The sequence below is a fragment of the Oryctolagus cuniculus genome, chromosome 2 (genome assembly GCF_051225735.1).
Source record: "Oryctolagus cuniculus isolate XC-2025 breed Fujian yellow rabbit chromosome 2, ASM5122573v1, whole genome shotgun sequence".
Taxonomy (NCBI): domain Eukaryota; kingdom Metazoa; phylum Chordata; class Mammalia; order Lagomorpha; family Leporidae; genus Oryctolagus; species Oryctolagus cuniculus.
Genome location: NC_142868.1, coordinates 34,062,267 through 34,086,713, shown reverse-complemented (window position 1 = coordinate 34,086,713; position 24,447 = coordinate 34,062,267). Strand labels below are relative to the sequence as shown.

Sequence of the window (24,447 nt, the reverse complement as noted above, 5' to 3'; positions counted from 1 at the left end):
CCCATATGGGTGCCAGTTCTAGTCCCAGCTGCTCTTCTTCCAATCCAGCTCTCTGTTATGGCCCGGAAAAGCAGTAGAAGATGGCCCAAGTCCTTGGGCACCTGAACCCACATGGGAGACCCAGAAGAAGCTCCTGGTTCCTGGCTTCAGATTAGCACAGTTCTGGCCATTGCAGCCATCTGAGGAGTGAATCAGCAGATGGAAGACCTCTTTCTCTGTCTCTACCTCTCTCTGTAACTCTTTCAAATAAATAAATAAAAAATAAATTAAAAAAAAAAAAAAAGAAAGAAAGTACAGAGTTTAGTTCCTGGCTTTGGCCTGGCCCAGCCCCAGCCATTGGTGGACATCTGGGGAGTGAACCAGAGGATGGAAGATAGCTCTATCTCCCCACTCCCACCATCCCGTCTATTAGTCAGTCTTCCCATTAAAGAAATCTCAAAAAAAAAAAAAATCGATAGAAAATGTTCTCTATATTATATTAAGAAACCTCCACTAAAAAAAAAAAAAACACTATGCAAATGTCTTTTTAAAATATTTATTGCAGGAGCCAGCATTGTGGCATAGCTGGCAAAGCCACCACCTTTGACACCAGCATCTCATATGGGCACCAGTTTGTGTTCCAGCTGTTCCACTTCTGATCCATCTCCCTGCTAATGGCCTGGGAAAAACAGCGGAAAGTTTGGGGCCTTGCCACCCACATGAGAGACTTAGAAGATGCTCCTGGCTTCCACCTGGCCCAGCCCTGGCCATTGAGACCATTCAGGGAGTGAACCAGCAAATGAATAATCTCTCTCTCTCTTTCTCTATCTCTCCCTGCCTCTGTAACCTTTTCAAATAAATAAGTAATTCTTTGAGTAAATACATAAATAAATAAATATCTACTTATTTGAAAGGCAGAGACAGAGAGGGAGAGACATAGACAGAAAGAGACCTCCCATCTGCTGGTTCACTCCCTAAATGGCTGCAACAGCCAGTGCTGGGCCAGTCTGAAGGCAGGAGCCCAGAACTCCATCAAGGTCTCCTACATAGGTACAGGGGCTCAAGCACTTGGGCCATCCTCCACTGCTTCCCCAGCTACATTAGCAGGGAGCTGGAATGGAAGCAGAGCAGCAACTGTTGTGGCCATAGATTTTTTTTTTAAGATTTATTTATTTAGTTGAAAGAGTTACACAGAGAGATAAGGAGAGACAGAGGCAGAGAGAGAGAGAGAGAGAGAGAGAGAGAGAGAGAGAGAGAGGTCTTCCATCCGCTGGTTCACTCCCCAGTTGACCGCAATGCCCGGAGCTGTGCCAATCTGAAGCCAGAAGCCAGGAGCTTCTTGTGGGTCTCCCATGTAGGCGCAGGGACCCAAGGACTTGGGCCATCTTCCACTGCTTTCCCAGGCCATAGCAGAGAGCTGGATCAGAAGTGGAGCAGCCGGGACTACAACCGGTGCCCATATGCACTGGCCCCATGGGCATGGATAAAAAGCGTGTTCATATGGGATGGTGACATCGAAGGCCATGGCTTAACCCACCTGATCACAATGTCAGCTCCTACACAAATCATTTAACATTTAATGATAAAGTCATCTTTGGTGAACAGACGTTATACTAATATGTAAACTACAGTTTCACCTAAGAATTTCCTGCAAATTCAGTTTGAAGAGAACCACTGTTACTCTCACACTATCCTCTATAAAAATTAAACCAACCTAGGTAACATCAGTAGTTAACAACACAAATTCCACTTTAGAAAACAGACCAGAACATACCAGTAAGCTCCTGGAGCTACTCTGAGATCCAAGTAGAAAATCAGATTTACTTCTGACAAGATTCTCACTCATTCAATAAAACTTAAACAAGTTATGCAATGTTGTAAGTATCTACAAAAAAACCTCTTTTACTTCCCAAAACATCCCTATGAGGTAAGATTATCTTGTTTACCTCTTATTATGTAACATAAGAATTAGTGTTAAGTATGGTTTTAATTTCTATGTATTTATAGGTATAGGAATAAAGTTAATTACATATCTTTTTAAAGTTGTACGTCTCTCAAACACTAACATTCAGCGAAATTTTTTTTCTAATTTTTATTTAAGAAAGAGAGCATGTGTGTCGAGAGAGACAAAGTTCCCATCACTCACTCCCTAAAGGCTCTCCAACAGCCTGGGATTGTCCAAAGCCAGAGCCAGGAGCCAGGAACACAATTCAGGTCTCCCACATTGGGTGGCAAGAACCCAATCACTCAAGTCACCATTGTTGCCTTCCTGGATCTGCACTGGCAGGAGGCTTGGAGTCAGGAGCCAGAGCTGGGAAGCAAACCCAGTTAATCTAATGTGGGACATGGGCATCTCAGCCACTTGGCTAAACACCTGCTCTGAATTTTTTGCTCTAAATTTCTCTTAATATTACCCAGAATCAGGCTCTATTCTTACCACGATTTTGGTTCCATTCATGTGCTTCTCCTAAGTACTTTACATCAAACTGGTACTGTCCATTTATGTAAAAATAATCATCAGTACTAAGAATGACTCCATTTGGATTATCTTCTTGCAAAGTCCTGTAAATGATAAATGAAATTGCTTTCATTAATTTTTCTAATTTTTATACTCATAATTCAAAAAAAATTTTTTAAGCACTGTCATTTAAAAGAGAGAATATTGTGATAGTCATATAAATTATATTAAAAATCCTCTAAGCAGGAGTTTAACTCCCAAAAAAGACAACCTAAGGCAGGCCTATCTTGCTTTATTTTTCTTTTAATTTAATGTATTTGACAGGTAGAGTTATAGACAGTGAGAGAGAGAGACAGAGAGAAAGGTCTTCCTTTTCCATTGGTTCAACCCCAATGGCCACTGCGGCTGGCATACCGTGCTGATCCGAAGCCAGGAGCCAGGTGCTTCTCCTGGTCTCCCATGCAGGTGCAGGGCCCAAGCACTTGGGCCATCCTCCACTGCACTCCCGGGCCTCAGCAGAGAGCTGGACTGGAAGAGGAGCAACCGGGACAGAATCCGGCGCCCTGACTGGGACTAGAACCCGGTGTGCCAGTGCCGCAAGGCGGAGGATTAGCCTATTGAGCCGCAACGCCGGCCAAGTATGGTTTTAATTTCATATGTATTTATAGGTATAAGAATAAAGTTAATTACATATACACATTTTTTTTAAAGTTGTATGTCTCTCAAAACACATTCAGTGAATTTTTTTCTAATTTTTATTTAAGAAAGAGAGCATATATTTAAATAATTAAAATAATAAATAATTAAAATTTACAAACTGAAGATAGTTTTGTGGTTTGTTTTTTGTTTTTCATTTTTCTCTTTGACATTTCTCTTTCCTGTTTCTGGAATTTACCTTCTACAGAAGTGGAATACACACAAACTCAGCAAAAAAAAAAATCCAGATACTGCATTGCCCTCAATCTTAACCATTTATAAAATATTACCACTTACTCTTTTCCTCCTAATATACGTATAAACATATCTAAAGGTAAAATTCATCTTTTGAATTTATCTATTAGCACCTATCAAGTCCCAAGCACCGTTTTAAGCACTGAATATACATCTGCAATCAAAAATTTTGCCCTCAAGGAGCTAACATTCTAGAGAAAGTTCACCTGACCCTGATGCATTTAATGATGTATTTAACCTCTTTTGAGCTTTTGCTCCTCTGACACTTCCTCTTCTCAGCTATCAGTTGAGACCCTTTTCAGCTATGACCCAACTTCTTTCCCTTCACTGCTTTGTGATCAATGAAACTATTTTTTAGATATCCATTCATGACCTTTTTTCCACAAATAATATATATATATATATTTAAGTTTATTTATTTATTTGAAAGGCAGAGTTACAAAGAGAGAAGGATAGACAGAGAGCGAGAGAGATCTTCCATCTACTGATTCACTCCCCAAACGGCTGCAAATGGCCAGGGCCAGCCCAGGCAAAAACCAGGAGCCCAGAACTCTATGTGGGTCTCCCACGTGGGTGTAGGGGTTCAAGGACTTAGGTCATCTTCTACTGCATTCCCAGGGGTATTAGCAGAGAGCTGGATCCCAAGTATAGCAGCCAGGACTCCAACAGCACCCATATGGGATGCTGGCATCACAGGCGGCTACTTAACCCACAACACCACAACACTAGCCCCAAAAATCACACATTTCTAAAACTTACTTAATAACACACCATAATCTCAAATTTCCAGCTACCAGTAGAATTCATGTATTTAAGACTTTCCAGGGCCGGCATGATGGTGTAGCAGTTAAAGCTGCTACCTGCAATGTAGGTATCTCATATGGGTGCTGGTTCAAGACCCAGCTGCCTCACTTCCAATCCAGCTCCTGCTAATGTGCCTGGGAAAGCAGCAGAGGATGCCCCAAGTGCTTGGGCCCCTACCACTCATGTGGGAGATCCAGAAGAAGTTCCAGCTCCTGGCTTCGGTCTGGCCCAATCCAGGTCATTGTGGCCACTTGGGGAGTGAACCAGCAGATGGAAGATCTCTCTCTCACCTACCCTCCCTCCCTCCTCTCTCTCTGTGTCTCTGTCTCGTCCTCTCTCTCTATAGCTCTGGCATTCAAATAAATAAATTAATTAAAAAAAAAAAAAAAAGGCTTTTCATCCATGAATGCAAAATCCACTATGGCTCTTTAACTTTATGATCAAAGTCGAACTCAAATTAGTTCACAATCTTGGAATCATCCTTAACTGTTTTTCTTCCTTTCCACCTCTCAAAAAGATATTTCAAGACAATAAAAATTCCATAAAAATGTCTAAGGAAAACAGTGTTACTAGCTAGTAAAGAGAAAGGATTTTAGAGGTTATTAAGCATCTCTATTAAGCAAAGAATTTTTCGTATCTACACTATCCACCCAGATTCATGCATTATACTCGTTTTTAAAACTCAAATAAAACCTCATACCTTGCCAAGTAAGATTTTCCTGATCCTGGAAGCCCTCTGAGAAGAACAAGAACTAGTCCAACATAAGATGTCGTCTTCTTTCTTACAGTCTGAGAAACTGGAGTTTCTTGTACTTGATAAGCGCTTGTTCCCTCTTTATTTCTCCATATCTTTGTTGGGGAAGGATGAGAAATAATCGAGGGTGGAAACGTGTAGTTGACAGGTCTCCAGTGTGCAGCTGTGGTTACCACAGGGGCTACAAAGCCATGGTTTCCTTGGAAGAGGTCAAAAGCAGGAATCATTGGATTCCACATGGGTGGAGGTGGAGGCGGCGGCAGTAGTAACGGGAGAGGGGTAAGTACTGGACAGTAATTCACATCCTTCCCCTTTGGAGGCAGTTCAGTATGCTTGTGTGGTTTGAAATTGAACCCTTCAGGAGACACAAACACATCTGAAACAGAAGTGGGTTTCTGGTCCCCACCTGTACCTGGTATATCAAGCCCTGGATTTTGCACAGGAAGATTTAAAGGGGCCTTAAGTTCATTGGCATCAGACTCTAAAAGAGTCTGACAGAACTGAGTCTCGACACACTCAGATTCTAAAAGCTCATTCTGTCTTTGATTCAGAGTGCTACAATCCACAATAGAGTCACTTGCTAGATTTAAAGAACTATTAAGAACAGAATCTTCTGGGTAATTATCTTCCAATGCCAATATGCTATCCTTTGTAAAACTTTTTGGCTCATTCAATGCCATATGTGAAGTTAATGTGTTTGAACTTAAAGTAGAGGCAGAATTCTCTAAATTTTCCCTGTCCGAATCCACATTCTGTGTAGAAGGAATAGGAGTCATATTGTTTGAATCTGAATTTATAAATTCTCTTGGGCCATTAAGACTATTCACATCTTGCAAAGGCAAAAAAGAGTATAGTTGGTCATCAGAAGAAGAGTTTAATTTCTCAAAAGCATTCTGTATTAAGGAATCCAGGTCTTCCGTCAGCTGCATGTCCAAAAATGAATCCATTTTTGAATCTTCACTCTCTTCTTCAAGAGGATACTTCTCCATTATTCCACTTCCTGCTGCACTTACTTGGTTCTCAGGAACAACAAAGCTTTGTGAAGTTGATTCTTCTATCTTGGCATCAGTGGCTGATAGTTCTAACAGACAATCCATGGCATTTTCAACTGTATAACAATAACAACAACAACAACAAAATATATACAGATAGAAAAAATATATAATTTTAATAAAACCCAGGAAAATTATACTAGATTTTGCATTGAATAGAACACAGAGAAATTTATAAATATTCAGATCACTTTTTAAAAATTGATATTTTACTAATCTATAAATTGTGAGAGACTTCAATGATGGAAATATACGATGCTGTTCTTTCATATAAACAGTAATAAACTATCATTAAGCACATATTCTTTGATGAATTTATTGAGGAAATGTATAAATATCCAAAATGAAGTGTATTAGGGTTATTTACAAAGGTTCTAAAACCAGTTAATTTATTCAACAAGTACTTACCTCTACAAGTCCTTGTAAGTATTAAGTATCCTCCTAGCAAATCTAAATTTGTATGATCTGTGCTGTCAATTTCACTTAATACAAAAAAAATTTATGAGCATGCACTACATAACAGAAATACTTTGTACAAAATGACCAAGACATAAACTTTATTATACTCAAGAGATTTCTGCAATCTAAAGGAAGAGATCAAAGATAATTACAGTCATCCCTCAGTACCTGTGGGGGATTGCTTCCAGGACTCCCCTCAGACACCAAAATCCGTAAATGCTCAAGTCCCTTATATAAAAGGCACAGTATTTACATATTATCTATATTATCCTCTTGTATGTTTTAAGTCATCTCTAATACAATGCAAATGCTATGTAGACAATTGCTGAATTGAATTGTTAAGGAAATAATGACAAGAACAAAATCTGTACATGTTCAATATAATTTGTTTTGCATATTTTCAATCTAGTTGCTTGAATTCATGCATGCAGAACCCAAAGATACAGAAGAATGACTGTACATCAGGAGATAATCACATCATGAAATAATACATTTTAAATAATACACACTTTTGATAATGTACAAATGCCATACCAGCATAGAGGAGAATAAGAAAAGATTTCACATAAGGTGATACACAAATGGGAATTTGAAAATTAAAAAGCAACTTGCCAAAGGGGAAAACGCAAAGGCAGGCTTGAAAATGCAAAGCATATTTTAAAGTGTTAACAGAAACTGGCTGGAGTGTGGGCACACAGTGTATGCAGGTAGATAAAGAGAACAAGATAAAATGGGAGAGGGAGAGTGGAAGAAACTGAGAAGGGTCCTACCAAAGTCATGCTAAGTTGTTAATGTTATTGCTTAAGAGAACTTGAAAGGAAAATACCAGTCATAGCATTTGTGCCAGAAGTATTATACAAATCACCTCACTGAATCCTCAACTAATACTATGAGGTATATTATTCCTAGCATATGGATGAAGAAAATGAAGTTCAAAAAGTACATTAACTTGCCCAAGTCACACAAATAGTAAGTGACAGAGCCAGAACTGGTGTGTCTGACTCCAATGCTGAGCTCATTCTGTTAGGATACAAATAGAGCCATTAGAATTTTTAAACATTTGAAATTTGGAAATTTTTGTTTTTGTTTTGTTTTGTTTTGTTTTGTTTGTGTTTTTCTTTCTTTTTCCTTTTTAAGGAGCCAAGTCTGTAAACAGCACAGCAGAGTAAGTAGTAGCTCTGGTCTGGAGTCAGAATACCAGCATTTAAATCCCTACTTGCTGGCTATGACACTTTGAAGAAATTAGTTAACTTTCCTAAGCCTCAAGCCTCTCATTTATAATATGGGGATAATAAAAGTACCTACCTCATAGGCTGTTGTGAGGATTAAATGAGATAATCCATGAAAAAGTGTTGTACACAAGGACTGGCACCTAGTAAGCACCCAATTAATGTTCCCTTAAGAAGAAAAACAAAGAGGGATTGGAGGGGCAAGCCTGGTAGAAAGACCAATTAGGAGATCATAGCAACACTACAAAGGCTAGATGCCCTACAAATGGGAATAAGGAAGAAAAAAATAAAAAGAAAAGAAAACAAATACAAGAGATATTTCTATGAAAAAAACTACGTGACAGAAAAACCAAAAGAGATCAAATAAAAATTGACAAGTGTATAAGTGATAAAACATTAAATAAAAATAAATGACCAGGATAGTTATTATAGAAAAGAAAAACCCTTACATAGACTGTTGAAAAAAACTAAAACTAGTGTATGAGAACAACAAATAAAAATGAAGAACTAACACAAAAATGTAATAATTAATGAATAATCGGTATAAAAATATTCTATATCTATTTATTTAAAAAAAAGAAAAGGTACAATTTTATTCATATCAAAATTTTCAAATAACACTACACAATAATGGAAATGTTGTGGTAAACCACTACATTTATCCAGTACTGGTATTACAAATAACAACACCTTGTTAGTACTCAATTTAGCAGTATATTTCCAAAAGCTAAAAGAGTTCTTACCCTGTGATGCAAGATACTAAAACTTTCAGACTAAGAAAGAAAAGCCAAAAGAAGAGAAAAGGCTATTTTTACCAACATATTCTCTACCATATTTGTTATCCATGAAAAAATTAGATATAAAACATCAAAGTACAATTCTGTGGAGTACCAGAAAATAATTTAAAAATACACATAATGACTGCAGCAACACTATAAAAAAAAAAAAGAGTATAAAGTCTCATCCATTCTAGTATTTAAACTACTCAGAATATCAAATATTTACAGGATCTATAGAACATTCTAGAAAAGAAAAATAAGGTATTTGTTAAGATATAGGATAAAATACTTTACTTAAAATTTCCCATTGATGTGCTAGTTTATCTGCAATAAATACAGAGACATTAAAATAAGAAAATAAAAAGGCTTAAGTCACAAAACTCTACATACTATCATTTCTGGGACCACGAGTACTGCTGAAACCTAGTTTTCTTCACATATCATAACCAGATAGGTAAGATATGCTCACACTACAAATCACATAATGACTAAAAACAGAAATACATTATGCATTACCAAAAATTCCCAAGTTTAAATTAATTTTATCTTTTATTAAACATGGTCACTATGATAATACTGAGCATCAACATTTAATTTATTCATACAGTCAACATACTGATTGATTCTTCTCTATCTGCAAACACATTTCTAAATAATTTATTACAAGTTATTCATAACTTACTATACTGACAACAAAAATCAAATACTTGAATCCTCACCTAAAGAGTTCTATAAGGCACAAACTGTGAGTTTTCTTGTTAACAGATAAGAAAACCAAGACTTAGAGATGTAGGTGGCAGAGCTGGAAATCCAACCCAGGTGTCTTGACCCCAAAGCCAATATTTTGAAACCATATTACTCTACTAGCCTCAATTCTTAATCAACTCCTATTTCCATAACTATGATTATCTACTCACTCAAGTAATTACTAAGCTCCTACTATGGGTCATTTGCTATGTTAGGGACCAGAAATATAGCAATAAAACAGAAGTTTTTTAAAATCTCTGTCTTTATGGAGCTTACATTCTAGGACATAGGTTGTTAATTGTGCACAATTTTGTCTCCCAGGAGATAAATAATATATGGAAACATTTTTGATTGTCACAAATGGAGCGGGTGGGGTGACAGGAGTACTGGCATCTAATGGTTACAGGTCAGGATGCCGCCAAATATCCTATAACACATGGGAGAGCCATTCACAAAAAGAAGTATCCAGTCCAAAATGTTAATAGTTCCAACCTGTTCTAGAGGGAAGATAAAAACACAAATGCAGCAGATGATACCTATATTTACATCTTATATCTAAAACTGTACAATTCTTAAAATCAGAAACTACGCTTGATTCTTCTTCACAACCCTCATAATACCAAACTTAGCACCTTGTCCACAGCAGGGGCTTAATAAGTGATGAACAAACAGATGAACAGAAAGTCATTTTTCTATATTACTACTGGTCATGGCATAATACATGATGAAGCCTTCTTAAAAGATGCAAAGCGTTAAAACTAAACTTTTTCTCACCTTTGAAATCACATTCAGAAAGCATCAAATATACTACATCAGGATCCAGATCAGAAAACATCTCTGACATACTGGTGAAGAGTTCTTCCTGATCAATTTTTGTCTCACATATGGAAGGGAGAGCAGTGGTTGGCTCCTCATGACTAGCAACACCGGACACGACAACTTCCTTAGGGTTGGCAGTCTTCCGAAAAGGATTTCCCCCAAGATTTCTCCTTTTCCTTGGCATTCTGACTTCCAAAACTAAAATGTTTCCCTTTTTTTACAAAAGATGTTTGATATTTAAGTCATAATTCAAATAAAACAGGGTTAAGTATCTTGCACAATCCAGTAGTAATAGGACCTAAAATAGAAAGCAAGTAAAAACACTCAGACCATAGAATTATACTTCCATTTCTAAAATCGGAATGGCAACTTAACTCAAAGTACCACCAACTCTGGCAGCAAAGCCAAAAATCAAACAATTTCTCTCCAAAATATTCAGGCTTTACCAGGATTGACTAAGTTAGAAATTAAGATACTAACAAAATATAACATATTTTAGAACAGTGAGTACACTGTTTCAATACCATTACTTCATTTATTAACACAAAATAGTATCCATAAATGTAATTAAGTAATACCTACTAAACACTTACACTGGGATGTCTAATATGCATCAATGTATCATAAACTTAACATGTTCAAAACTGCACACCTGCTCTTCCCAGTCTTTCCCATCTTGGCTAATCAAACTCTATCATTCCAATGACTCATGTAAAAATTATGGAATAATTCTTGATTCTTCATCCCACATCCAACTGGTAAGCCAATTTTGTCAACGCAATTTATAAAATACATCCAGAATATGACAGCTCCTCACAATCTCCACTGCTAGCACCCTCAATGTGGCTATCACAACCTCTTGCCTAGATTACTCTAACAGACTAACCAATCTCCCTGCCACCACCCTTACCACTTGAGTCTACTTAGAACAAAAGCCAGAGTGACTCAGTTAAGCTATATATAGGTTGAATCATGCCTCTTTTCTGCTATACTACCCACTAGCTTTCCATCTCACTCAGGATAAAAGACAGAGCCCTTAAAATGGCCCACAATCCAGACAAGCTAATGTTAACTCTCTACTGTCATCCCTAAATCTTCATTCCTGATCCATGCAACTCCAACCATACTTCACACTTGGCCTTCTTGCTTTTCTTAAGCTATACCAGTCATGTCCCTACCTGGGAAATCTTTTCTATTTGGTTCTCTCTTATACTCTCTCCCTCCCAGCTATCTGTAAGACACACTCCCTTACCACCTTCTTCTCATTACTCAGATGTTACTGTCTCAGGAACTCAATCCCCCATAGTTTAGCCAGCCCTCTTGCCTGCTTGACTTTTCTCCATAGGACTTATCACCTTCAACATAGTACACTTTTATTTATTTATTGTACTTATTACCCATACTCCAGTAAATGGTAAGCTCCACAAGGGCAGGGACTCATAGCTGGAGTAGAACTACAGTCTATACTTCTATTTTATCACGTGGATGAGACTGATAATCATTTCAGAATTCAATGTCTGGGTGGGTGTTTGGCACAGAGGTTGAATTGCCACTTGGGATGCCCACATCTCTTATCAGAGTGCCTGATTCAAATCCCAGCTCCACTTCTGATCCAGCTTCCTGCTAATGCACACCCTGGAGACAACAGGTGATGCCTCAAGGACTTGGGTGCCTGCCCCTCATGTGGGAGACCTGGATGGAGTTCCTAGCTCCTGGCTTTGACCTGGCCCAGCCCCAGCTGTTGCAAGCATTTGGAAAGTGAGGCAGCATATGGAAGATCCCTGTTTCTCCCTATCACTCTTTCAAATAAATAAATAAATCTCTAAAAAAGAAACAAACAATAGTAAACAAACACTGACTATGTTAAAAAAAAAAAAAAAAAAAAGAAGAAGAAGAAGAAGAAGAAGAGGAAACTTGACCTCAGTTTCATTCTACAGAAAAATTAACTCAAAATGAATGGTCGAGTGGGTTAAGCTGGCATCCCATATGAGCACTGGTTTGGGTATTAGCTGTTCCACCTCCAATCCAGCTCCCTACAATGTACCTGAGATGGCAGTGAAAAATGGTTCAAGTATCTGGGTGCCTGCCACCACACTGGAGACCTGCATGGAGTTCTTGGCTCCAGGCTTTGACCTGGCCTAGCTCTGGCCATTACAGCCATTTGGAGACTAAACCAGCGGATGGAAGATCTCTTTCTCAGTCTCTCCCATTCTCTCTCCCTGAAACTCTGCCTTTCAAATAAATAAATAAATCTTTTTAAAAAGTTGCATTCTTAAAAGCACTATACATACAAAACTTTTAGGGAAAAAAATACCTTCAAGATCTAGGGCTATGCAAAAATACAAAAAGCACAATCTGCAAAAGGAAAAACTGATGAATTGCACTTTATCAAAATAAAAACTTTTGCTCAGTGAAAGACCCTGTTAAGAGAATGAAAAGACAAGCTTTAGACTGGGAAGATATATTTGCATATCACACACATGACTAAGGATTAGAATACAGACTAGATAAAAAGTTTATCACAATTCAGCAGTGCTATGGTTAGCAAACATTAATTAAGTATTTCAAAATAGCTAGCAGAGATTTTGAATGTTCCCAACAGGAAGAAAGAATAAATGTCTAAGGTAATGGATGTTTTAATTGCCCTGTTCTGATCTTATACACTGTACACATGTCACATTGTACTCCCATAAATATGTATGATTACCATGTCTAAATTAAAAATTTAAATATTCTTAAGTTCAACAGTAAAAACAAAGCCATATAATTAGGAAATCAGCAAAAAAATAAAGAGGAAAAAAATTACACAAAGAATACATATAAATGGCAAAGACACAAAAAGATGCTCAGCATCATTAGGCATTAAGTAAATACAAATTAAAACTATAATGAGAAATCATTTACCTATCAAATAGACTAAAATTTAAAATAGTGGCAACATCAAATGATGGCAAGGTTTTGCAGAAACTAGACTGTCATGTCACTGATGGAAATGTAAAATGGTAACAGTCATTCTGGAAAATATTTAGCAGTTTATTTAAAAAACTAAATCTGTAACTACCATACAACTCAGCAATTGGATGTCTGGTATTTATCTCTGAGAAATGAAAAACGTATATTCACCCAAAAACCTATACACAAATGTTTACTTCAATTTAAAAAAAATGAAAATAATTCAGATGTCCTTTAATGAGTAAATGGTTGAACAAACTACGATATATGCATTCCATGAAATACAAGTTGACAATAAAAAATACAGTATCAATATGTACACCAACCTGGATGAAATTCAAGAGAATTATACTAGATAATAAAAGCCAATCCTGAGAGGTCATTCAGTAACACTGAATACCCACTTGTGTAACATTCTTGAAATGGCAAAATGACAGAAATGGAGAACAGATTGTGGTGCCAAGCTCAGGGAGGGGAGAATGGGGTGTGCTCTGACCGGGCAGCTTGTAGGATCCTCGTGGTAACAGAAGTCATCTGCACCACACCATATCCTGGTTGTGATCTTGGACGATGGGGAAAACTGAGTGAAGAGCACAGATTTCTCTCTATTGCTTATTACAGCCATGTGTAAATTTACATTATCTAAAAATGAGAAGCTTCATTTTGGATAAAGTACAAGCCATGTGCCACTTAATGACATTTCGGTCAACAGCAGACTTACATTTACACTGCCTATTGACGTAGCCATCCTAGTTTGTGCAAGTGCACTCTATGATGTTTGCACAACAAGATCGTCTAACGACCTGTTTCTCAGAACATTTCCGGGCGATGTAAAATTAAAACTCAGGCTCCATTCAAGCCAGTCACATTTTAAAACACTCCAAAGTTATGTGTGGTTAAGTGACTATCACACTGAACAGCACAAATAGTGACAGTGCCAGCACTTTTCTGCATCAGTGCAGCACTGCTCTAGACTGTGAGTTCCAGGAGAAGAAAACAGCCATCTTAGGAAAGTGAGACGTTTTATAAGAAAAAAATAAATAGGAAATCACAAATAAAAATGTATACAGAGTGGGCATTCGGTAAAGATGCATGTTTTCTACATCATTGTCTGGTTCAAAGCCTGTCTCTAGCTCCTAACTCCAGTTTCCTGCTAATGGGGGCATGGAAGCAGCAGGTAATGGTTCATATAGTTGGGTCCATGTGGGAGACCCTAGATTGAATTCCTGGCTCCTGGCTTTGGCCTGGCCCAACCTTAGCTGCTTCAAATATTAGAGAAAACTAACATATGGGAACAGAACTCTTTCTCTGTGCCTGTCTATCTGTCGCTCCTTTTCTCTCTCTCTCTCTCTGCCTCTCAATTAATTAATTCAGTTTTTAAAAGTAGTCCATCTGGGCTGGCGCCACGGCTCACTTGGCTAATCCTCCGCCTGAGGCGCCAGTACCCCGGGTTCTAGTCCCGGTTGGGGCGCCGGGTTCTGTCCTGGTTGCTCCTCTTCCAGTCCAGCGCTCTGCTGTGGCCCGGGAAGGCAATGGAGGATGGCCCAAGTGCTTGGGCCCTGCACGCGCATGGGAGATCAGGAGGAAGCACCTGGCTCCTGGCTTCGGATCGGCGCGGTACGCCAGCCGTAACTGCCATTTTGGGGGTGAACAACAGAAAGGAAGACCTTTCTCTCTGTCTCTCTCTCTCTCACTGTCTATCTCTGCCTGTGAAAAAAAAAATTAGATTTATTTATTTATTTGGAAGGTACAGTTACAGAGAGGCAGAGGCAGAGAGAGAGAGAGGTCTTCCATCCATTCGTTCACTCCCCAGATGGCTGCAATGGCCAGAGCTTTACTGATCTAAAGGCAGGAGCCCGGTGCTTCCTCCTGGTCTGGCGCAACAGGTGGAGGATTAGTCTAGTGAGCTGCGGCACCAGCCATCACTCTGCCTTTCACCTAAATTAATTATTTTTAAAAATTACTCTCCACTGCATAACTGTCCTAACTAATGTCTCCACAAACTCAATTAATAGCAATTTCCAGATGCTAAAGTCAAAAACCTCCTCTTTTCCTCGTATCTCAAATAATTCAGCAAACCTGCTAGTTTTACATTCAAAATACATTTATAATCCAAGCTTTTCTCATCACCTCCACCAATGATATTTGCATCAAAGGCAACAGCGATGGAGGTGAAGATGGTGGAGTAGGGAGGGAGCTTACCACTCCAGTCTAGGAGAAGAAAGCTTTAAAAAAGTGGAGAGAGTGCAGTCTCAGGGAAGAATTAGGGAGAAAATGGCAGAGGAAACGCCACGCAAATTAGAGGGACACAGTGCACCTACGTGGAGGGTGTAAGCCTGCACAAATCAGGACCCCAGCAGCAGAGAGCCTCCACACCAGCTTTGGAGAGAGGCGAAGTCAGACTGCATCAGCCCAAGCCACTGGCGATAAAGCTGCAGGAAAAGCCTGGAGGGAATCTAGCTTGGAGCCCTGTGGGGGATGGTGTACTTGCCAAACTAGAGGAGAAAGGGGGGGGGGGGTAAGGAGGCACATTTCTCTCTCCCTGATCACCCTGCCACAGCATCCTGTAACAAGCTGATAGAGAGCAGGTGCCATTTTGGACATACATAACAGCTACACCACCTCATGTCCACACCCAGCACCCAGCTGAGCTGAGAATCCTGAGTCTAGTAGGGAGAACTGAAGTGGGGCTGGGTGCTCATGACTGTGGGAGGTTTGTGTGTCAGGACTGGGAAAACACTGAGGCTGTGTGGGAAGCCTCAGGGTGTGGCTGGGACTTTGGGCAGTCACTGTGGGAGACTCCACACCCCCAGGGCTCCCTGGTTCCCTTGTGAGACACACTGCTGGGGAATCTGCTTCTACCAAGGACTGCACAGATCCTTTATGTGCTCCTTGTGGTAGTGTGGATGACTATTATACCCACAGGGGCTAGTGCCCAGGCACTGGTCTCCTTTGCAGAGAGGAAATGAGCTGAGTCTACACCAACAGAACTGAAAAACCTCCCCTCAGATTTAAAAAAAGAGAGAGAGAGAGAAGATTTACCACACCCAATCTCGGTATCACCTTAACATTCCTTTCACCCTGGGGCATTGAACAGAGCTTCCTGGCCACACCCACCACAAACCTCTAGGTATTCCCTGAAAGAAGAACTCCACTAATCCACACATAGTCCAAAGAAAAAAGCTGCCACAGCAAAAAAAAAAAAAAAAAAAAAAAACACCAAAGAAACCAACAAGTATCTCCACAAACACCAAATAATAAACACACCAATTAAATAAACAAGAATAAGGAAGACAACAAGATGCCCCCAAAAGAATACACTTCAATATTAGATTGCGAAGATGAAGATTTTGCAGAAATGCCAGAAATGGAATTCAAAAAACTGATCATAACATTACACAGACGTAATCAGAAGCAAATGCATGAACTAATGAAATCCATATATGACACGAAAGAAATGTCACACACAAAATTGAGATCTTCAAGAGAAAGGAAAAGGAAATCTTAGAAATGAAGAATTTAATAGAATAAATTAAAAATGCAGTGGAAAACCTTAATAACTGAATCAGTGAAACAGAAGAAATAGTTGACTTAGAAGACAAATCGCAGAAAATTATACAGTCAAAAAAATAAGAAAAGGAAATAAGAAAACTAAAAACATGGATGGGAATCTACAGGATACTATCAAATGACTCAACATATGGATTCTAGGAATTCCTGAAAGCATGGAAAGAGAGAAAGGATTAGAAGGCCTTTATAGTGAAATAATAACAGAAAAGTTGCCTAATTTGGAGAAAGAAAGGAACATCCAAGTACAGGAAACACAAAGAACTCCTAATAGACATGACCAGAATAGATCTTCACAACACACTGTAATCAAACTCTCCACAGTAAAACATAAAGAGAATATTATAAAATGTGCGCTAGAGAAACAAAAGATTACTTTCAGAGAACCTCCAATTAGACTCACAGCAGACTTCTCATCAGAAACTCTACAGGCTAGGAGAGAATGGCAAGATATAGTCCAAGTCTTAGGAGAAAAAAACTGTCAACCTAGAATAAGGTAATCGGCAAAGCTCTCATTTATGAATGAAGGTGAAATAAAGATCATCCAAAACAAACAGAAACTGAAAGAATTTGAAAACACTCACCCAGCCTTGCAAAAGATGCTTAAGGATGTGCTGCACACAGAAACGCAGAAACATGGTAATCACTATGAAAGAAGATAAAGGAAAAAAATCTCCCAATGAGTGTACAAAGGAACTCCAAAGTAAAAAAAAAAAAAAAAAAAAAAAAAAGGAGTATTTATGGAAAAATGGCAGGGCAAAGTCAAAGTCAATACTCTTTATAGTCACTTTGAATGTAAATAGTCTCAATTCTCCAGTTAAAAGACACAGACTGGCTAAATGGATTAAAAAACAAAACCCATCTATTTGCTACCTACAAGAAACACATTTCACCATGCAGACTGAAAGTGAACGGATGGAAAAAGATATTCCATGCTAAAAGAAATCAAAAAAGGAGCTGGTGTGGCCATCCTGATAACAGACAAAATAGACTTTAACACAAAAACTATTAAAGAGTCAAAGGTCATTATGTAACAATTAAGGGATCAAGTCAACAGGAAGATATAACTATTATAAACATATTAGCACCTAATTACAGGGTACCTGGCTATTTAAAAGAAATGTTAAGAGATCTAAAGGGAGACACAGACTCAAATACAATAGTAATGGAGGATTTCAGTACCCCACTTTCAGCAATGGACAGATCAACCAGACAGAAAATCAACAAGGAAATAGCATACTAAATCAGCACTTTAGACCAAATGGACCTCACAGATATCTATAGAACTTTCCATCCTACAGTTGCAAAATACACATTTTCTCACCAGTACACGTAACTTTCTCTAGAATTGACCACATGCTAGGCCATAAGGAAGTCTCAGCAAATTAAAAGATATCAAAATCATACCATGCATCTTCTCAGACCACAATGGAAGGAAGCTGGAAATCAGCAACTCAGGAATCGCTAGAACACATGCAAACACATGGAGACTAAACATGCTCCTGAATGAACAGTGGGCCATAGAAAAAAATCAAAGGAGGAATTTGAGAAACAAATGAAGATGACAACGCAACATATCAAACTTATGAGGTACAGCAAAAGTAGTGTTAAGAGGAAAGTTTATAGCAATTGGTGCCGACATCAAGAAATTGCAAAGTCACCAAATAAATGAGCTATCAACGCCATCTCAAGGATAGCGAAAAACAACAGCAAACCAAACCCAGAACTAGTATGAGAAAATAAATAATTAAAATTAGAGAAGAAAACAACAAAATTAAACAAAAAAAGATGGCCCAACTAACTGAAAAAAGGAAAACTAAACTGATAAAATTGGAGATGAATAAGGAAATGTAACAACAGACACCACAGAAATAAAGAAGAATCACCAGAAATTACTACAAAGAGCTGTATGCCAACAAACTGAGAAACCCAGAAGAAATGTATAGATTCCTAGACACAAACAATCTACCTAAACTGAGCCATAAAGACATAGAAAACCTAAACAGACATATAACCAAGTCAGAAATTGAATCAGTAAAAAAGACCCTCCAAACAAAGAAAAGCCCAAGACCAGATGGCTTCACTGCTGAATTCTACAAAACATTTAATGAAGAACTAACTCAAAGCCAAAATTAACACATAGGATTACATCAAACTGAGAAGCTTCTGTACTGAAAAAAAAAAAAAAAAAAAAAAAAAAAAAAAAAAAAAAACTCAGGAAAGAGGCAACTGGCAGAATGGAAGAAATTATTTGCGAACTATGCAACTGTTAAAGGATTAATAACCAGAATATATAAAGAGATTAAGAAATTCAATAACAAGAAAACAAACAATCCAGTGAAGAAATGGGCAAGGACATTTTTCAAAGAGGAAATCCAAATGACCAACAGGCACAGGAAAAAATGTTCAGGATCACCAGCCATCAGGAAAATGTAAATCAAAACCACAAAGAGGTTTCGCCTCACCCCAGAATGAATGGCTTTCATACAAAAATCAACTTACAACAAATACTAGCAAGGATATAGGGAAAAAGGTACCCTAATCTACTGTTGGTGATAATGTAAATTGGTAAAGCCACAATGGTAGACAGTAGAGAGATAACTCAGAAATCTGAATATAGTCCTACCTTTTGACCCAGCCATCCCACTCCTTAGAATTTACCCAAGGGAAATGAAATCAGCAAATAGAAGAGTTATCCAAACCCCCATGTTTATTGCAGCTCAATTCACAACAGCTAAGACACGGAATCAACCTATGTGCCCATCAACTGAAGAACAGATACAGAAATTATGGGTCATGTACACTATGGAATACTACAAAGTGGTTAGGAAAAAAAAAGAAATCTGGTCATTTACAACAAAATGGATGAATCTGGAAAACATTATACTTAGTGAAATAATCCACTCCCAAAGGGACAAATACCACATCTTCTCTCTGACCTGTGATAACAGAACACCTAAAAGGCGATCCATAGAAGTAAAATTGACACTTTGAGAAGCAATGACTTGAACAGCCCTTGTCTTGACTGCTGAGGCATACTTTATTTTTTTTATTTTTTATTTTTTTCTTCATGCTACCTGTTGAACTCTTTACTCTTAGAGTTAATCATATGTGTATAAAGTCAATTGAAAATAGATCTCTGGGGGCCAGCGCCATGGCGCAGTAGGTTAATCCTCCGCCTGTGGTGCTCGCATCCCATATGGGCACCATTTCTTGTCCCAGCTGCTCCTCTTCCAATCCAGCTCTCTGCTATGGCCTGGGAAAGCAGTAGAAGATGGCCCAAGTCCTGGGGCACCTGCATCCGTGTGGGAGACCCGGAAGAAGCACCTGGCTCCTGGCTTTGGATCAGCATGGCCCTGGCCATTGTGGCCATTTGGGGAATGAACCAATGAAAGGAAGACCTTTCTCTCTGTCTCTCCCTCTCACGGTCTATAACTCTGTCTCTCAAATAAATAAATAAAATCTTAAAAAAAAAAAAATAGGAAGAAAGAAAATAGATCTCAGTAAAAAATAAGACTGGGAATAAGAGAGGGAGGAGAACGAGGGGTTGGGAGTATGGGTGGGAGGGTCAGCACGGTGGGGAGAATCACCGTTAAGTGTATGAAGTTTGTAACTATAAAGCTGGATAGTTCTGCATACATTCCTACAGACTTACTTCTAAGGATACAGTTTAAAAACTTGCCTTGGGGCCCAAAATCCCCTTAAGCTGAGTGTTAAAAATACCATCTTAAGTGTTAAAGTGATCATATGGATAGGATTAAGGGTTTGGTAATAATAACAGATAGAATTAAAAAGGACTGAATGCTCTAACATGGGAAGCAGTCCACACAGCAGACTCACACACAGAAGGACAATCACTGTAAATAGCACTCTGATCTCAGAATCAGCCCTTAAGGCATTCTGGTCTGGCTGAAAAGCCCATGAGAGTATTTCAGGCATGGAAAGCCAAGACACTGTGGCAAAAAATGTCCTACATGAAGGACCTCAATGGGTCAGACCCAAGTGGAAAGAAACGGTCATCAAAGAAGGAGGTACTTTTCTCTGACGGGAGGAGAGAACTTTTACTTTGCTTATGGCCTTGTCTAAACACTGACAGAGTTTGTGGATTCAAAAGGCTTCCATAGCCTAGGCAGCTCAAGAGCCTCGGGTGATCACTGATGTCATACGGAAGAGTGTTAATTGTTAAATTAACAAGAGTCACTTTGCACCAACTAGCCCATACAGGACCTCTGTCCTCAAAGAGTTGTATTATAATTATGTCTAAGTGCTTGCAAAGCATGTATCATTCTTGGGTGCTTCTTTAAAGTTAATTAAGTTTCTAAAAAAAAAAAAGAAAGAAAAAGTGAAATTAACTTCAAGATGCAATGGCTTTTAACAGCTCTTGTCTCAACTGTTGAGGAACAGATTTCTTTTGCTTTATTATTTGATTTTTGGGTTTCTTTTTCTGTGCAAACTGTTACACTCTTTACTTAGTATAGAGCTGGTCTTCTGCGTATAAAGTTAATCGAAAATGGATCTTAGTGGAGAATGGGAATGTGAGAGGGAAGAGGAAGAGAGGGAGAGTGAGTTGGAAGGCAGGTATGGTAGGAAGTACTGCTATATTCCTATAGTTGTACTTACGAAATGCATAAAGTCTATATTCCTTAAATAAAAGGTTTCTTTGCGGGGGCGGGGGGATAAATAAAAAATAAAATTAAAAAGAATTAAAAACAAAGAGAGCAGTATTTCTCACTTGGAATTTCTTTTTTACTATGTGAGTCTTACCAGCTTTACCAAAATATAATATAGGGATGGAATTGTGGTACAGCAGGCAAAGTTGTCTCTTAGAACCCCCGCATCCCATTCCAGAGTGCTGGTTAGCATCCCAGCTACTCTGAAGCACTTGGGTCATCATTTACTGCCTCCCAGGGATGTTAGCAGGAAGCTGGTTCAGAAGCAGAAGCTGGAAGCAATCTCGGGTACTCCAATTTAGGAAGCAATAATCCCAAACAATGATTTAACCCACTGTACCACAACACCCATCCCAAAAAGTAACATTTTAGAAGTACAGAAACACTCATTAAATGGGAAAATTGGTATTACAATACAGTTCTATGGATCTTCTGAATCAACATGGTTTTTACCACCATAATTTCTAAGCCATAAACTGTTTTAGAAATTATAATAATAGGGCCAGCGCCATGGCTCACTTGGCTAATCCTCCACCTGTGGCGCTGGCACCCCAGGTCCTAGTCCCGGTCAGGAAGCCGGATTCTGTCCTGGTTGCTCCTCTTCCAGTCCAGCTCTCTAATGTGGCCCGGGAGTGCAGTGGAAGATGGCCCAAGTGCTTGGGCCCTGCATCTGCATGGGAGACCAGGAAGAAAAGCACCTGGCTCCTGGCTTCAGATTGGCACAGCATACCGGCCATAGTGGCCATTTGGAAGGTGAACCAACGGAAGGAAGAAAGACCTTTCTCTCTGTTTCTCTCTCTCACTGTCTAACTCTACCTGTCAAAAAAAAAAGAAGAAATTAAAATAACAAAATCCATGATTATATTTTTCTTTGCATGAAAGCTTTTTTTTTAGATGTATTTATTTATTTGAAAGGCAGCATTAGAGAGAGGCAGAGGCAAAGGCAGAGGCAGAGAGATTTTCCATCTGCTGGTTCACTCCTCAAATAGCTGCAATGGCTGGAGCTAGGCCAATCCGAAGCCAAGAGCCAGAAGCTTCTTCTGGGTCTCCCATGCGGTGCAGGGACCCAAGCCCTTGAGCCATCTTCTACTGCTTTCCGAAGCCATAGCAGAGAGCTGGCTAAGAAGTGGAGCAGCCGGGTCTCAAACTGGCGCCCATACGGATGCTGGCACTGCAAGCAGCTTTACCCACTAGACCACAGCACCAGTCCCTCTCATGAAAGCTTTTAATCCACTCCAATATGTAAATAAAAACCTGAAAATATATGTGTAAAGTGTTTATACTTTACAGCGTTAATAATACTTACCGTCTGTCTGTCATTGATGCTATTAACGTGCTTAGTAAGGCCACGGTTGATATCCACAAACTCGGCAATTCTTCCTACTATCCAACATGTCTTCTTACTATAAAATAAAATGTTATATATTAAAAGCATGCTGTATCAAATAAATGGAACATTTGTATTATAAAAACACAAAGTATTTCAAAAAGAAAACCACAAAAAAGACAAGACCTGGAGGCAACTATCACACTCTGAAAATACACAAAAGATAAGAATTAAGCACTCACTCTGCATTTTAACACTACTTCCAGATTAAAAAACAGCCCTAATCACATAAATAAGACCAAGTGTCTGCTAACAATAATTGATAGAATTAAAAAGGAGAACGATCCAACATGGGAAGCAAATATACAGCAGACTCTTAGAGTGACAAATGCCCTAAACAGCACTCTGGCCTCAAAATTAGCCCTAAAGGCATTCAGATCTGGCTAAAAAGCCCAGGAGAGCATTTCAGTCATGGAAAACCAAGATAGGATTTAAATGAAATATCTCTGTGAGATCCTGGTGGAAAGAAGGGGCCATCAAAGAAAGAGGTACCGTTCTCTGAAGGGAGGAGAGAACTTCCACTTTGATTATGGCCTTGTCTAAATAAGGTCAGAGATTGTGAACTCAAGAGGCTTCCATAGCCTTGGCAGCTCATGATAAGAGCCTTGGATGATCACTGACATCTTAAATAAGAGTGTCATTGTTAAATCAACAACAGGAGTCACTGCACACTTGCTCCCCACGTAGGACCTCTGTCCAGATGTGTTGTACTGAGAATTAACAGTAAAACTAGTCTTCAAACAGCACTTTATACTTGTGTGTCTGTGTGGCTGCAAACTGTTGAAATCTTTACTTAGTATAGAGTTGATCTTCTGTATATAAAGATAACTAAAAATTAATCTTAATGAAGAATAGGATGGGAGAAGGAGTAGGAGGTGGGATGGTTTGGGGGTAGGAGGGTGGGTATGGAAGGAAGAACCACTATAATCCAAAAGTTGTACTTAACAAAATTTATATTTAGTAAATAAAACTTTCTATTAAAAATTAAAAAAAAAAAATGCTCTAGCCGGGGCCAGTATTGTGGCACAGAAGATTAAGTCACTACTTGCTACAACAGCATCCTATATCTGAGTGCAGGTTCCAACCCCAGCTGCTCAGCTTCCAATCCAGCTCCTTGCTAATCCACCTGGGAAAGCAGCTGAGGACTGCCCAACTACCTGGGCTCCCACCACTCATGTAGAAGATCCAGATGGAATTCCTGGCTTCTGGCTTCAGCCTGGCCCAGTCATGGCCCTTGTGGCCATTTGGGAAGTGAACCAGCAGATGGAAGATCACTTCCTCTCTTTCCGTCTGTCCCTCTGCCTTTCAGATAAATTGAAGGGGGGAAAAAAGCCACTAAACCAGTAAATCAAGTAAAGCAGAGTTGTCTAAATAGGATTGTGATAGCTTCTTTCTGTGTTGATCCAATTGAATATAAATTGGGAATAGCCCTTGGGGAAAAAAATAAAGATTAAATAAGTAAACTGTAAAAACTAGCCCTGGTTGTTATGGAAAACCTTGTCTCTACAGAGGCAGCTAACTACCAAATGTAAAAGAAATAATAGAGAGGCTAGCACTGAGGCATAGCAGGTTAAGCTGCTGCCTGCAGCACTGGCATCCCATATGAGCACCAGCTAGGAGTCCAGGCTGCTCCACTTCCAATCCAGCTCCCTGCTAATGCATCTGGGAAAGCAGCAGAGGACAGCCCAAGTGCTTGAGCCCCTACACACACATGGGAGACCCAGATGAAGCTTCTGGCTCCTGGCTTTCAGTCATTTGGAGAATGAACCATCAGATAGAAGACCTCTCCCTCTCTCTGTCTCTCCCTCTCCCTCTCTGTAACTATGCCGTTCAAATAAAT

The 24,447-nt window shown here is 39.0% G+C and overlaps 1 protein-coding gene across 8 annotated transcripts in view; it reads right to left on the bottom strand.

The window, feature by feature from the left end:
- The window catches only part of N4BP2 (NEDD4 binding protein 2), a 130,630-nt gene that overhangs the window by 87,259 nt on the left and 18,924 nt on the right, over positions 1 to 24,447 (bottom strand). For 6 of the 8 annotated variants that reach the window (XR_016228867.1, XR_016228865.1, XR_016228866.1 and 3 more), the window contains exons 2-5: positions 22,527 to 22,623; positions 9,987 to 10,329; positions 4,893 to 6,054; positions 2,417 to 2,541 (exon numbers count right to left, since the gene is read on the bottom strand). Coding sequence is in view for 5 of the 8 variants with exons in the window: in XM_089325353.1 (XP_089181479.1) it covers positions 2,417 to 2,541; positions 4,893 to 6,054; positions 9,987 to 10,215 (1,516 nt within the window). In the remaining 3 variants the exon portion in view is untranslated. The remainder of the gene's footprint in view (positions 1 to 2,416; positions 2,542 to 4,892; positions 6,055 to 9,986; positions 10,330 to 22,526; positions 22,624 to 24,447) is intronic. The other 2 variants (XM_089325356.1, XM_089325357.1) reach the window with 1 other exon arrangement.